This window comes from Oncorhynchus clarkii, chromosome 9 (assembly GCF_045791955.1).
Source record: "Oncorhynchus clarkii lewisi isolate Uvic-CL-2024 chromosome 9, UVic_Ocla_1.0, whole genome shotgun sequence".
Taxonomy (NCBI): domain Eukaryota; kingdom Metazoa; phylum Chordata; class Actinopteri; order Salmoniformes; family Salmonidae; genus Oncorhynchus; species Oncorhynchus clarkii.
In genome coordinates, this window is record NC_092155.1 from 69072533 (window position 1) to 69086919 (window position 14387).

Below are 14387 nucleotides of genomic sequence, written 5' to 3' on the forward strand. Positions count from 1 at the left end.
GCCGCGTTCAAATCAACTCGGAACTCGGAAAAATACGAATTCAAATCACAAAGTCAGTGATTTTCAGGTCGGAACGTCTGAGCTCCAGAAAGAGACAGGAGTAACCGAGTTAGATTTTTTTTCCCCCGAGTTCCTAGTTTTGAACACTCCGAAGTCGGAAGTCCGCGATTTCCGAGATCCCAGTTGTTGTGAACGCTGCATTACTCCCATGTGTATACAGTACATACAGTAAATCATTGGTTACTCATTAATGTGTCTCCACGCGTCATACATTTTGTTCATGTTATGATGGGGGGGATATCACCACCCAATTAATTACATAAACTATACTACGGAGGCATGAAAATATTACAAAATTATATGGTAAACTGATTTATGAACAGCTCGAGCTCTATTGTGGCAATATTATTCCATATAATTGGGAATTAGAATACTAGTAATTATTAGTAATTTAATAATACAATAATGTTATAATAGGACCTCTATCGATTCTTCTCTCTGTAGCGTGGGCACGAGCAGATGCGCGTTAACGGCATTAGTCGGATTCCGTTAAGATGGCCGCCTCCAGTGCAGTGATATCAATGTCCAAAATCATTCAACCCATTTGGGGTGGACGGTTGGCAACGACAGCAAAAGTAAGACCGAGTTTTATGATTCACAGTTATGATGGTAAATAAACTACATACAACATGATTGAGAGAAATTGTGTTTCTGGACTAGAATACAAGGTCATTTCTGGTTAGCATTAGCAAGAAGCGCATGTCACTGTCAGTGATAACCAATATCCCTCCCTTTGCTACTTTCTCATTTGAACATGCATACGGTATACTGTATTGTTGCTTATCTCTAGAAAGACGCAAAGGGACTCACCGACCACGTGAACCACAAGTTGAGTTATCTAACGCCCTGTCCTGTTCTTCTGTTTCCTGAGGTATTTGGAGCCACAGTGAGCAGTCGCAGAGAGAAGTCAACAGTAGTGAGTGCCCATCTTGGAAACTGCATCAGATAGGCTATCTGTGGTGGTTTGAGTAGGCCTACTGTAGCTAGATCTTGTGAATGTGCAGAGATTACAGTTACATGGAAACCAACCCGATGTGGAATTGCGTTGAATTCTACTTCAGGCAGAAATTAGGGTTAAATAAAAGCCAGACCGTTAAATACAGTTAAATGTTAACTCATTTTAGGGTGGTCCTTTTGCAGGTAGGAATGTGAGACAATATTGTAATGAAACAGCAGGGAGCAGGTCTCGAACCCTCGACCTTCTAGCCAGAGGTCTGGCGCGCTATCGGCTGTTCCGCAAAAGCAAGCTCGTGCGGCAGGGTCGATTCCCGCGCTTATAAACCCAGGGTTGTCACAATATAGTCACAGGAAAGTATAATTAAATCAACGTTTCAAAGCTCTGGTAGTGTGTTCAGATTTCTATCACCTCATGCATGTGCACAATATGAAAATACATGCACACCACTCATGCTTACTTGTTGAACTCCTGTAAGTGTTTACATGGTTCTGCACATGCTTCAGGTAATAGAAATGTGAACACACTACCAGCACTTTGATAAGGTGATTTAATTATACTTTCCTGTGGATATATTGTCTCACATTCCTACCGCCAAAAGGACCAACTACACAGACAACTGTTAAAATATCATTTTATTCAATATTCAGGCTCGTAGAGCTTGTGTGAGGAAATTTTCCAAGCCAATGTATGGCATTAATCTAACTATGAACCAGACCAATCACAGTCTGATTGTCAGGCAGAGGTCACAGTAGCTAGCTGTCTGGCAGAGTGTGCAGAGATCAGGGTAGCTAGGCCTCTTACTTAAACAATAAGGCAGTTATGCGCAACGCGGAGTGTCTGGACACAGCCCTTAGCCGTGGTATATTGACCATATACCACAAACCCCCCGAGATGCCTTAATGCTAATATAAACTGGTTGGCAATGTAATTATAGCATTCAAAATAAATGTTTTGTCATACCCGTGGTATACCACGACTGTTAGCCAATCAGCATTCAGGGCTCGAACCAACCAGTTTATAATGTGCATTTTAGGCACATGGTGAGTTGCCTAGTACACTTGACTGTCAGAAATCCCAAGGCTTGCTTGCTGTCAAGTATGTTTATTTGAGGCATGGTACTGGTGATGTAGCTAGCCTACCCAGGTATCTTACTGTGAGCAGCACAAGATTCACACTGCCACTCTGTCAGATTTAAACATTTCAGATGGAGCTCTAGACACTTCTGCTTGGTATTTATTATTGTTTGGTTGATTTGGTGTGACAAAATTGACTAGCTAACTAACTCCGTTGTCACCTTTAGGCTGAGAATTTGTAACCTGATCCAAGACTACCCTCTCCCCTCTAGGGAGACGGGATCATTAATGAGCTAGCAATCTGAGGTGGAGGGCAACTGTTTGTTTTCTGGTGCTTTGCTAATCTCTCACTGTATTGTTCTGCTTTTCCGGCCGTTTCTACAACTAATAGGGACAAATCATTGTAAGTACCGTGTTGCATTGCATCACCGTTCATCCCATTCCCACGTTACACATCACACACAACACGCCTTATTTACACCATTGGAACACAACCATAGTTTGATTTGCTTTCGGTGCAGCCTGGTAACTGACAGAAAAGTGTGCAAGGATAACAAAAAAATGTGTGCATTTCAGCCCCCTCCTGCGAAGTATGGTGGCAGACACACTGTAACTCTGATACCTGGAGATGGTATTGGACCAGAACTGCTCAATCACGTAAAGGAGCTCTTCAGGTCAGTCAAATATGCTTTATAACAGTCTATAACGTGTTTATAAGCTGTTATTCGCACCTCATCAACATCTTATAAACACATAGCCACTAATATGTGCCTGGGAGCTCTTAAGGTCTGCTTATTGTATTATAACTGGTCATAGCATTCATGGCTTATAAACACTTATAACAGTTAATTAATTTAACAGTTTATTTAACAGATGCTTCAGGATTTGATCTACTTGCACAGAGTCAGATGAAGTAATGGATACATTTCTTTTGTCTCTGCATCCAGTGTGAAGGAAGTTAGAGGTCGTTTCGCTTGACAATGCTAACTGGCTTTAGCGCAATGACTTGAAGTCTGTGGTATCTACTAGCAACTTCCTTCGAACTGCACGCAGATTATTTTTATTTTTTATCCATGAGTTCATCTGACTCTGGCAAACAAAACTGAACAAAACTCTAAACGCAACATGCAACAATTTCAAAGATTTCACTGAGTTACAGTTCATCTAAAGAAATCAGTTAATGTAAATAAGTTCATGAGGCCCTGATCTATGGATTTCACACGACTGGGAATACAGAAATGCATCTGTTGGTCAAAGATACCTTTTTTTTTTAATGTAGGGGCTTGGATCACAAAACCGTTCAATATCTGGTGCGAAGTTGCTTGATGTTGGCGGGAACTGAAACACGTTGTCGTATATGTAGATCCATAGCATCCCAAACATGCTCAAAGGGTGACATGTCTGGTGAGTAGGCAGGCCATGGAAGAACTGGGAATTGTGTACAGATCCTTGCATCATGGGTCTGTGCATTATCATGCTGAAACATGACGTGATAACGGCGGATAAATGGCACGTCAATTGGCCTCGATAAAATGCAATTGTGTTTTGTACGTAGCTTATGCCTGCCCATACCATAACCCCACCTCCACCATGGGGTACTTTGTTCACAACATTTACATCAGCAAACCGCTTGCCCACACGACACCAGACACGCTGTTTTCTATCTGCCTGGTACAGTTGACACCGGGGTTCAGCTGTGAAGAGCACACTTCTCCAGCATGCCAGTGGCTATTGAAGTTGAGCATTTTCCCACTGAAGTCGGCTACGACACAGACCTACAGTCAGGTCAACACCCTGGTGAGGACAACGAGCACACAGATGAGCTTCCCTGAGACGGTTTCTGACAGTTTTTGCAGAAATTTGGTTGTGCAAACCCACAGTTTCATCAGTTGTCCTGGTGGCTGGTCTCAGACAATCCCACAGGTGAAGAAGCCAGATATAGAGGTACTGGGTTACACGTGGTCTGCGGTTGTGAGGCAGGTTGGATGTACTGCCAAATTCTCTAAAACAACGTTGATGGCTTATGGTAGAGAAATGAACGTTCAATTCTCTGTTAACAGTTCTGTTGGACATTCTTGCGGTCAGCATGACAATAGCACGCTCCCTCAACTTGAGACATCTGTGACATTGTGGTGTGACAAAACTGCACATTTTAGTGTGGCCTTTTATTGTCCCTAGCACAAGGTGCACCTGTGTAATGATCATGCTGTTTAATCAGTTTCTTGATATGCCAGACCTGTAAATTGGATGGATTTTTTGGGCAAATGAGAAATGCTCACTAACAGGGATGTAAACAACATTTGAGAGAAATAATCTTGTTGTGCATATGGAAAACGTCTGGGATCTTTTATTTCAGCTCATGAAACATCTGACCAACACTTTACATGTTGCGTTTATATTTTTGTTCAGTGTAGATAAAGGGCTTCATTGCCCAAATCCTGAAGTATCCCTTTAAATGCGTGGGAATAGTAGTGAGTGGCTACCTTGTTCCAAGTTCATAACAGGATATTCACAGTTTATAGACATCAATATGTCTCATGCCCATTGGTGTACAGTACAACTAATGAGTTGAGGTAGAATGATTGAGTCGTTGGGTTGTCCTTCCCATATTGTGTTAATGTGCTCTATAGGTTCAGCTGTGTACCTGTGGACTTTGAGGTCGTGAATGTCAGCTCAGCTACCGAGGATGACATCAACAACGCCATCACAGCCATCCGCCGTAACGGAGTGGCCCTCAAAGGTAGGAGAAACTGTAGAATCCATGGGACGGCCTTGGAAGCTCTAACCCTGGCAATGTGACTGGTGAACTCATGGGCACATTTGCAATGGGGCGGCAGGGTAGCTTAGTGGTTAGAGAGTTGGACTAGTAACCGCAAGGTTGCAAGTTCAAATCCCCAAGCTGACAAGGTACAAATCTGTCGTTCTGCCCCTGAACAGGTAGTTAACCCACTGTTCCTAGGCCATCATTGAAAATAAGAATGTGTTCTTAACTGACTTGCCTAGTTAAATAAAGGTAAAAAAAAAGGCTGCCAGTCCACCCATTGTGCACTTGAATGGGGAGGCACTTTCTATGGGAGAAGTACTGAAGAGATTTTGCAGCTTCTAGTTATTTAATCCTATTGTCCTTTAACTGCAGCTGTGTCAGTCACTGTGTCATATGATAAGGTAGTTCTATAGCATGGTTTCCCAAACTCGGTCCTGCCCACCCCCCTGGGTGGTTTTTGCTCTAGCACTACACAGGTGATTTCAAATAAGCAACGTTTTCTACGAGTTGGTAATTTGAATCAGCTGTGTAGTGCTAGGGCAAAAAACAAAATGTGCACCCAAGCGGGGCCCCAGGACTTGTTTGGGAAACACTGTCCTATAGAATACCTATAAAACAGTCAACATGCTTGTGTTTTTGTTTGTGTGTTTGTAGGTAACATTGAGACCCTCCACACCCTGCCTGCTTCCCACAAGTCCAGAAACAATCTCCTCCGGTAAGTAAAGGTTTCTATCCAATCGTTTATTTAAAAAAGACAGAGAACCTCTTCCTTGAGTGCTCTGTTGCTGCTAACGGGGCACCGATCTCTATCCCAAATGGTCTTCTGTGGCTTTCTCTGTCCAGCCCTGTCAGCTTACACTGTCTCCCCCATCTCTCTGTCCTGTCAGCTTACACTGTCTCCTCCATCTCTCTGTCCAGCCCTGTCAGCTTATACTGACTCCCCCATCTCTCTGTCCAGCCCTGTCAGCTTACACTGTCTCCTCCATCTCTCTGTCCAGCCCTGTCAGCTTACACTGTCTCCTCCATCTCTCTGTCCAGCCCTGTCAGCTTACACTGTCTCCTCCATCTCTCTGTCCAGCCCTGTCAGCTTACACTGACTACCCCATCTCTCTGTCCAGCCCTGTCAGCTTACACTGACTCCCCCATCTCTCTGTCCAGCCCTGTCAGCTTACACTGTCTCCTCCATCTCTCTGTCCAGCCCTGTCAGCTTATACTGACTCCCCCATCTCTCTGTCCAGCCCTGTCAGCTTACACTGTCTCCTCCATCTCTCTGTCCAGCCCTGTCAGCTTACACTGTCTCCTCCATCTCTCTGTCCAGCCCTGTCAGCTTACACTGTCTCCTCCATCTCTCTGTCCAGCCCTGTCAGCTTACACTGACTACCCCATCTCTCTGTCCAGCCCTGTCAGCTTACACTGACTCCCCCATCTCTCTGTCCAGCCCTGTCAGCTTACACTGTCTCCTCCATCTCTCTGTCCAGCCCTGTCAGCTTACACTGACTCCCCCATCTCTCTGTCCAGCCCTGTCAGCTTACACTGACTCCCCCATCTCTCTGTCCAGCCCTGTCAGCTTACACTGACTCCCCCATCTCTCTGTCCAGCCCTGTCAGCTTACACTGTCTCCTCCATCTCTCTGTCCAGCCCTGTCAGCTTACTGTCTCCTCCATCTCTCTGTCCAGCCCTGTCAGCTTACACTGTCTCCCCGATCTCTGTCTCTCTGTCCCACAGCACCAGTCTGGACCTGTATGCCAACGTCATGCACTGTAAATCCCTCCCTGGAGTTCAGACTCGCCACAACAACATTGACATCATGATCATCAGGGAGAACACTGAGGGAGAGTACAGCAGTCTGGAGCATGAGGTTAGACGCACACAGGCACACGCACAGGCAGACACGCAATTTTACTCCCTCAACGCATCCCTTTGTGTTTTTCCATTTCCACTCTTTGCTGTAAATAACCTGCGTTCGCATCCCTCTCTCCTTCCCTTTGTGCTGTAGAGTGTATCAGGGGTGGTGGAGTGTCTCAAGATCATCACCCGGACTAACTCCCTGAGAATTGCTGAGTATGCCTTTAAATTGGCCCGGGAGAAAGGTCGCAAGAGGGTCACTGCAGTTCACAAGGCCAACATCATGTAAGTCAGTCAGTCAGTCAGGGACGACAGGTCATTTAGTCAGGGACGGCAGGTCATTTAGTCAAGGACGGCAGGTCATTTAGTCAGGGACGGCAGGTCATTTAGTCAGGGACGGCAGGTCATTTAGTCAGGGACGGCAGGTCATTTAGTCAGGGACGGCAGGTCATTTAGTCAGGGACGGCAGGTCATTTAGTCAGGGACGGCAGATCATTTAGTCAGGGACGGCAGGTCAGGTCAGTCAGTCAGTGAGGTGTCTATGTATTCCACTAGATGTGTGTTATAATGACTCACACTCTGAGTACTTTGGGGCTACGGTCCAATTCTCTACCCTTTTCCCAAAGTGTGCATTCGTTCACGCCACCTCATAGATTTTTAAAGAAAACATTTGTGTAACAAATATGACCCCGCACCCTAGCCCATGCGTACACTATTCCAATGCTTTGAAAAGCATGAGGTGGAGTGAACAAGTTAAGTGCACACTTCCAGAAGAAGGGTACAGTCAGAATGCAACCAATGTACAGTACCAGTCAAGTTTGGACACACCTACTTATTCAAGGGTTTTTCTTTATTTTTACTATTTTCTACATTGTAGAATAACAGTGAAGCCCTCAACTATGAAATAACACATATGGAATCATGTAGTAACCAAAAAGGTGTTAAACAAATCTAAATATATTTGAGATTCTTCAAATAACCATTCTTTGCCTTGATGGCAGCTTTGCACACTCTTGGAATTCTCTCATCCAGCTTCATGAGGAATGCTTTTCCAACAGTCTTGAAGGAGTTCCCACAAATGCTGAGCACTTTTCCTTCAGTCTGCAGTCCAACTCATCCTAAACCTTCTCAATTGGGTTGAGGTCGGGTGATTGTGGAGGTCAGGTCATCTGATGCAACACTCCATCCCTCTCCTTCTTGGTCAAATAGCCCGTACAGAGCTTGGAGGTGTGTTTTGGGTCATTGTCAAAAACAAATGATATTCCCACTAAGTGCAAACCAGATGGGATGGCGTATCGCTGCAGAATGCTGTGGTAGCCATGCTGGTTAAGTGTGCCTTGAATTCTAAATAAATCACTGACAGTGTCACCAGCAAAGCACCCCCACACCATCACACCACCTCCATGCTTCACGTGGGAACCATACATGCGGAGATCATCCATTCACCTCTGCTTCTTACACAGACACGGCGGTTGGAACCAAAAAGCTCAAATTTGGATTCATCAGACCAAAGGACAGATTTCCACCGGTCTAATGTTCATTGCTCATGTTTCTTGGCCCAAACAAGTCTCTTCTTGTTATTGGTGTCCTTTAGTAGTGGATTCTTTCTTTGCAGCAATTCAACCATGAAGGGCTGATTCACGTAGTCTCCTCTGAACAGTTGATGTTGATGTGTCTGTTACTTGAACTTTGTGAACCATTTATTTGGGCTGAAATTTGAGGTCCTCATGGGAGCCAGTTTCATCATAGCGCTTGATGGTTTTTGCGACTGCACTTGAAGAAACTTTCAAAGTTCTTGACATTTTCCGAATTGACTGACCTTCATGTTTAAAGTAATGAAGGACTGTCGTTTCTCTTTGTTTATTTGAGCTTTTCTTGCCATAATAATAGCGAAAATAAAGAAAATCCCTTGAATTAGTTGGTGTGTCCAAACTTTTGGCAGGACTGTATATATTTTTATTTTCCCATACCCCCCTTGAAGGACAAGGTTTTTTTTGCTACTTTTACGTGGTACTTAAAAAAAAAATTACACAGTAGTTACATAGCAAGATATAGTTTTTTCATATAAATTACATTTGGATAGATAGTACTCAGACCTATCTGGTATACATTACATATATTACAACCAAGGTGTTGTTGAACATCCTGTTTTCTCACCTTTACAGGAAGCTGGGAGATGGTCTGTTCCTGCAGTGCTGTCGAGAGGTGGCTGCTGGATACCCTGACATTGCCTTCGATGCCATGATAGTCGACAACACCACCATGCAGGTATGAAAATCAATGCTCTCTTTATGATAGAGGCACACCAGTAAGTTTTAGCCTGGTCTCCTATCGGTTTGCGCTGACTCGCCAACTCCTGCGGTCTTTGATATTGCCATGAGTTGGCACTTGGCGAGACGGCAGAAACAGATCTGGGACCAGGCAAAGAAGGTTCCTATCCCTGCTTTTAAATATATTTTAAGTCTGTTTTGTCTGTGTTACTAATGCTTATTTGTGTTGTTAACCTATCCCTCTCTCATTTCCTAGCTAGTGTCTAAGCCCCAGCAGTTTGACGTTATGGTGATGCCCAACCTGTATGGTAATGTGGTTAGCAATGTGTGTGCTGGCCTGGTGGGAGGACCAGGGCTGGTGCCAGGGGCCAACTATGGCCGTGACTATGCTGTCTTCGAAACGGTCAGTCCACTGGGCACCTGTAGTGTCCACAACTCTGATAATTTAATATTATGCTTCCACAGTGGTTTATTGAGATGCCCCAACAACAGACAATGTTTCAATCCCATTGTGAATGTAATATTTCATTTTTTATTTATAAATTAGCAAAAATGTATAAAAACCTGTTTTTATTTTGTTAATATGGGGTATTTTGTGTAGATTGATGAGGGGGATAAAAAACAAAACAATTTAATCCATTTTAAAATAGGGCTGTAACTTAACAAAATGTGGAAAATGTAAAGTGGTCTGAATACTTTGCGAATCCACTGTATATCATTGATCTCGCAATATGCTCTTTCTCTATATGTCTCTCAGGCCACCAGGAACACAGGGAAGAGTATTGCTGACAGGAACATTGCTAACCCCACTGCCATGCTACTGGCCAGCTGCATGATGCTAGATCACCTCAAGTGAGTTCACCTTGCATAGTCTAATGAAGGTGATGTTTCTAAACCATGACGATGTGTATGTACAGTATAATCTGAATTGCGGTCGACTTGTTGGGCAGAACAAAGGGTATGAAAGTCATTGTCCTTTTGTGTGTCTCAGGCTCCACGATTATGCCACTATGATCAGGAATGCAGTCCTTACGACCATGAACGAGACTCGGGTAAGTCAAGTCCTCTCACCTCACTGCACACTTAGTCACTATGCGCAATACACTGACCTGCTCAGTACTCTCACCTGACCTGCCCAGTACTCTCACCTGACCTGCTCAGTACTCTCACCTGACCTGCTCAGTACTCTCACCTGACCTGCCCAGTACTCTCACCTGACCTGCCCAGTACTCTCACCTGACCTGCTCAGTACTCTCACCTGACCTGCTCAGTACTCTCACCTGGTGCCCAGTACTCTCACCTGACCTGCTCAGTACTCTCACCTGACCTGCTCAGTACTCTCACCTGGTGCCCAGTACTCTCACCTGACCTGCTCAGTACTCTCACCTGACCTGCCCAGTACTCTCACCTGACCTGCCCAGTACTCTCACCTGACCTGCTCAGTACTCTCACCTGACCTGCTCAGTACTCTCACCTGACCTGCTCAGTACTCTCACCTGGTGCCCAGTACTCTCACCTGACCTGCCCAGTACTCTCACCTGACCTGCCCAGTACTCTCACCTGACCTGCCCAGTACTCTCACCTGACCTGCCCAGTACTCTCACCTGACCTGCCCAGTACTCTCACCTGACCTGCCCAGTACTCTCACTTGACCTGCCCAGTACTCTCACTTGACCTGCCCAGTACTCTCACTTGACCTGCCCAGTACTCTCACTTGACTTGCCCAGTACTCTCACTTGACCTGCCCAGTACTCTCACTTGACCTGCCCAGTACTCTCACCTGACCTGCTCAGTACTCTCACCTGACCTGCCCAGTACTCTCACCTGACTGCCTGCTCACCTCCTGGGAGACCGGTCTGGCCAGTTATCAACAGAGCACAGGCCAATAAAGAGAGTTTTCTTTTAAAATTCTGTTAATATAGCTTGGCATTTCTCAAATTCATCTTTAACACTCTCTAGTCCAACCTGTAATCAAATGTATGCTTCTCTATAGAGTCTCTTCTAGTGTTCAAAATGTTGCTAATGTACCTACTGATTTATTATCCGTGTAGAATGCCTCTTTGAGGTGTCTGCAGAGAGGAGCTACAGGAGGATGGCCATTTTAATGAGCCCTATAGCTCCTCCCACCAGCATCCTCTAGTTAGGTGTGATGGATAGTCATTTTGAGACCTGTACAGGGGAGAGTGATGTTGCAGAATATTCTGAAAGAAATGTGTAGAACAACAATTGTGTTATTTCTGTTGTCAACATTGTGAAATATTTAACCTCTGAATGTCGACCGAAGCAGACAATGTGATTGGTATCACAGTATTTACTATTCTCTTGCAGTTGCACACAGCTGACATCGGGGGGCAGGGCACCACCTCTGAGGTGGTTCAGGCGATCATGAGAAACATCCAGAGCAAGGGGCCTCTCACCAGCGAGCTCTGAACACGCATTTCGACCACACACATCAAGTCAATGCTGTTGGATAACATACAAATCCTTGGTGTGTCTCGTATATTTGACCAACTGTGTGCCGTATGAGAGAGTGGGGGTGTGTTTGTGCATGTTTATTTCCATGGTAATGCTCCTCCGTTGAGCGGTTCAGTCTTGCCTGTAAACACACACACACACACCGCTTTCAGACGAATTCATCACTTTACATTTGTACAGTTTAGTCATTTAGCAGACACTCTTATCCAGAGCAACTTATAGTCAGTCGTGAGTGCATACATTTTCAAACTGGTCCCCTGTGGGACTCAAACCCAAAACCCTGGTGTTGCAAGTGTTATGCTCTACCAGCTGAGCCACACGGGACCATGTTATCTTCCCTCTGCATGCCTTTAATTCATTCATTCATGTCTGTGTATTTCAATGTTATTTCAATTTAACACCATTCTGTCTTTCCATAACCATTCCCTGGCTGTTTCAAGCACATTTAACATTTGAGCGTAAACAAAGGAAGTAGGAGGCTCAAACTGCATCTGTAATAACATGCTGTAGTGAAGTAGTAACAGTTAGGATCTGTCTCTTGGATTTAACTGCAGCACTTTATAGCTACTCTCTGCTAGGTTAATCCTACATCCCAGGACATGATGGCCTAGACAGCAAAACCTCCAGCTCCACTTAAACGTATTATATGTAGATGTGTTTGTGTGATTTATATTTGAGCGACTGTTTCTTAGGTATATCGGTTCACTGCAGAATTTTGAGACTTGAAACGGTTATACTGTCCACCTATTTTCCTAATTGCAATGTATTGTACAGTAGAAAAGAAAATGTGGTTATGTTTCTTACGGTACTGAAATGTTGCTGAAATATTATAGACTGTTTTATGTTCTTCTCGCAGTCCAGCGCTTAGCTTTACGTCTACAGGTAGCCTGGCGGGTAGAAGCGCTGATTCAGAGGGGTTGGGTTGAATGCATTGCATTCAGTTGCACAACTGATAAAGTATCCCGCTTTCTCTGTCTCAAATCAAAGTTTATTTGTCACGTGGCCGAATACAACAGGTGTAGTAGACCTTACAGTGAAATCCTTACTTACAAGCTCTAACCAATAGTGCAAAAAAGGTATTAGGTGAACAATAGGTAAGTAAAGAAATAAACCAACAGTAAAAAGACAGGCTATATACAGTAGCGAGGCTACATACAGACACCGCTTAGTCAGGCTGATTATTAAGGTAGTATGTACATGTAGATATGGTTAAAGTGATTGAAGATGGCCCGGTTAGCCAGTGTGCGGGAGCACTGGTTGGTCGGGCCAATTAGGTAGTATGTACATGAATGTATAGTTAAAGTGACTGCATATAAGATAAACAGTAGCAGCAGCGTAAAAAGAGAGTTTACCTGTGACTATCAGATGTATCTTTCCCACAGATATCAAAGTCTTATGATTTACCAATTGCCTTTTGTGATTTTGAAATCAATTTAAGTACGCTTTAATTTGCCTTAAAGCTGCAATATGTAACTTTTTGGGCGACCTGACCAAATTCACGTAGAAATGTTATAAATCTAATTCTCGTTGGAAGCAAGTCTAAAAGCGGTAGATCTGTTCTATTTCTATGCTTCCAGTTCTTAAGTTTTGTTTTTGCGTCTTATACTTTTGGTTTTGTACACCAGCTGAAAATACAATATTTTTGTTTATGGAAAATATATTTCACAGCGGTTTAGATGGTACAATGATTCTCTATACTATACTAATTAGGTGAACTATTAGAATTTTAGCAACCTGGAAATGGCGAAGAGATTTCTGCGTAGTGCATCTAAGGTTTTTGTTATACTGGTCTATAACTTCTCATCTTTGTCTGTTACAGACTGTGTCTTTATATGAACAACTCAGAACTGTACCCTGAAATATAATATGTTATACTCTGTTATTTATATATATATATACACATACATACTCTGTATTTTACTTGATCTAGTGGGTGGGAAAATCATAATTGTAAAGCAGAAGTGCATATATCTCTGTATTGTTTTAAAAAACAACCTTTGTGTTTGTGCCACAAATACCTACATTGAGTGTACAAACCATATTGAGTTGAACCCCCCTTTTACCCCCTGAATGTCTTAAATTTGTGGGGGCATGGACTCCACAAGTTTTCAATTGTTCCACAGGTCTGCTGGCCCTTGTTGATTCTAATGCTTCCCACAGTTATTTCAAGTTGGCTGGACATCCTTTGGGTAGTGGACCACTCTTGATACACATGGGGAAACTGTTGAGCATGACAAACCCAGCAGCGTTACAGTTCTTGACACACTCAACCAGTGTGCCTGGCACCTACTACCATACCGTGTTCACCGGTATTTACAATTTTTGTCTTTCCCATTCACTCTCAATGGCCCCCATACACAATCTTTGTTTTAAGGTTTACAAATCCTTCTTTAACCGGTCTTATCCCCTTAATATTCAACGATTGGAGTGGATTTAACAGGTGACATCGGTAAGAGATCATAGACTGACCAGGTGAAGGCTATGTCATTGAAAGAGCTGGTGTTCTTAATGTTTTGTACACTGGGTATTTACTGTCTCATAACTTAGTGGTTGAAATTTAGAGTAAACGGAGCACATTAACCTGCTAAATGAAATGGGATTTATTTTGGTTTCATATACTATAGCTGTGGCTGGATTAATGAAATTAGCATTTTTATTGATAAAATAAAAATGTATATCTAAGCCTACTTGTCTTACTTTGTTTTCAAGGGAAAGTCAGGACCTACAACATTGCGCAGCAGTTGGTAATAAATCAATTTCAGTGCAATACAAGTTGTAACAAAGGAACGATCTCGACATCAGAGCAGGCAAATTCAAGGAATGCAGTAACACAGAGTATCTGTTACCTGGAATTAAATAACCTTCAAATGTTTATTTAAAGAGCCGATCTGGGATTGGTACATCTATTTTTAAATGGTGATTTTGGATTAAATATAAATGTA

At 43.5% G+C, this 14387-nt stretch overlaps 1 protein-coding gene across 2 annotated transcripts; it reads left to right on the forward strand.

Moving 5' to 3' along the window:
* Positions 1-511: 511 nt before the first annotated feature.
* On the forward strand, positions 512-14124 carry LOC139416840 (isocitrate dehydrogenase [NAD] subunit gamma, mitochondrial-like). Of its 2 annotated transcripts, none has more exons than XM_071165940.1 (12): positions 512-635; positions 932-976; positions 2668-2765; positions 4722-4831; positions 5510-5570; positions 6581-6713; positions 6852-6985; positions 8866-8968; positions 9227-9373; positions 9728-9822; positions 9962-10022; positions 11299-14124. In XM_071165940.1, exons 1-12 carry the CDS (start codon positions 555-557, stop codon positions 11398-11400), a joined length of 1170 nt encoding a protein of 389 aa, XP_071022041.1. In that variant the 5' UTR covers positions 512-554; the 3' UTR covers positions 11401-14124. The 2 variants fall into 2 exon arrangements, with proteins under 2 accessions (XP_071022041.1, XP_071022042.1); XM_071165941.1 differs by having other exon boundaries at positions 540-635; positions 932-2494.
* Positions 14125-14387: the final 263 nt, after the last annotated feature.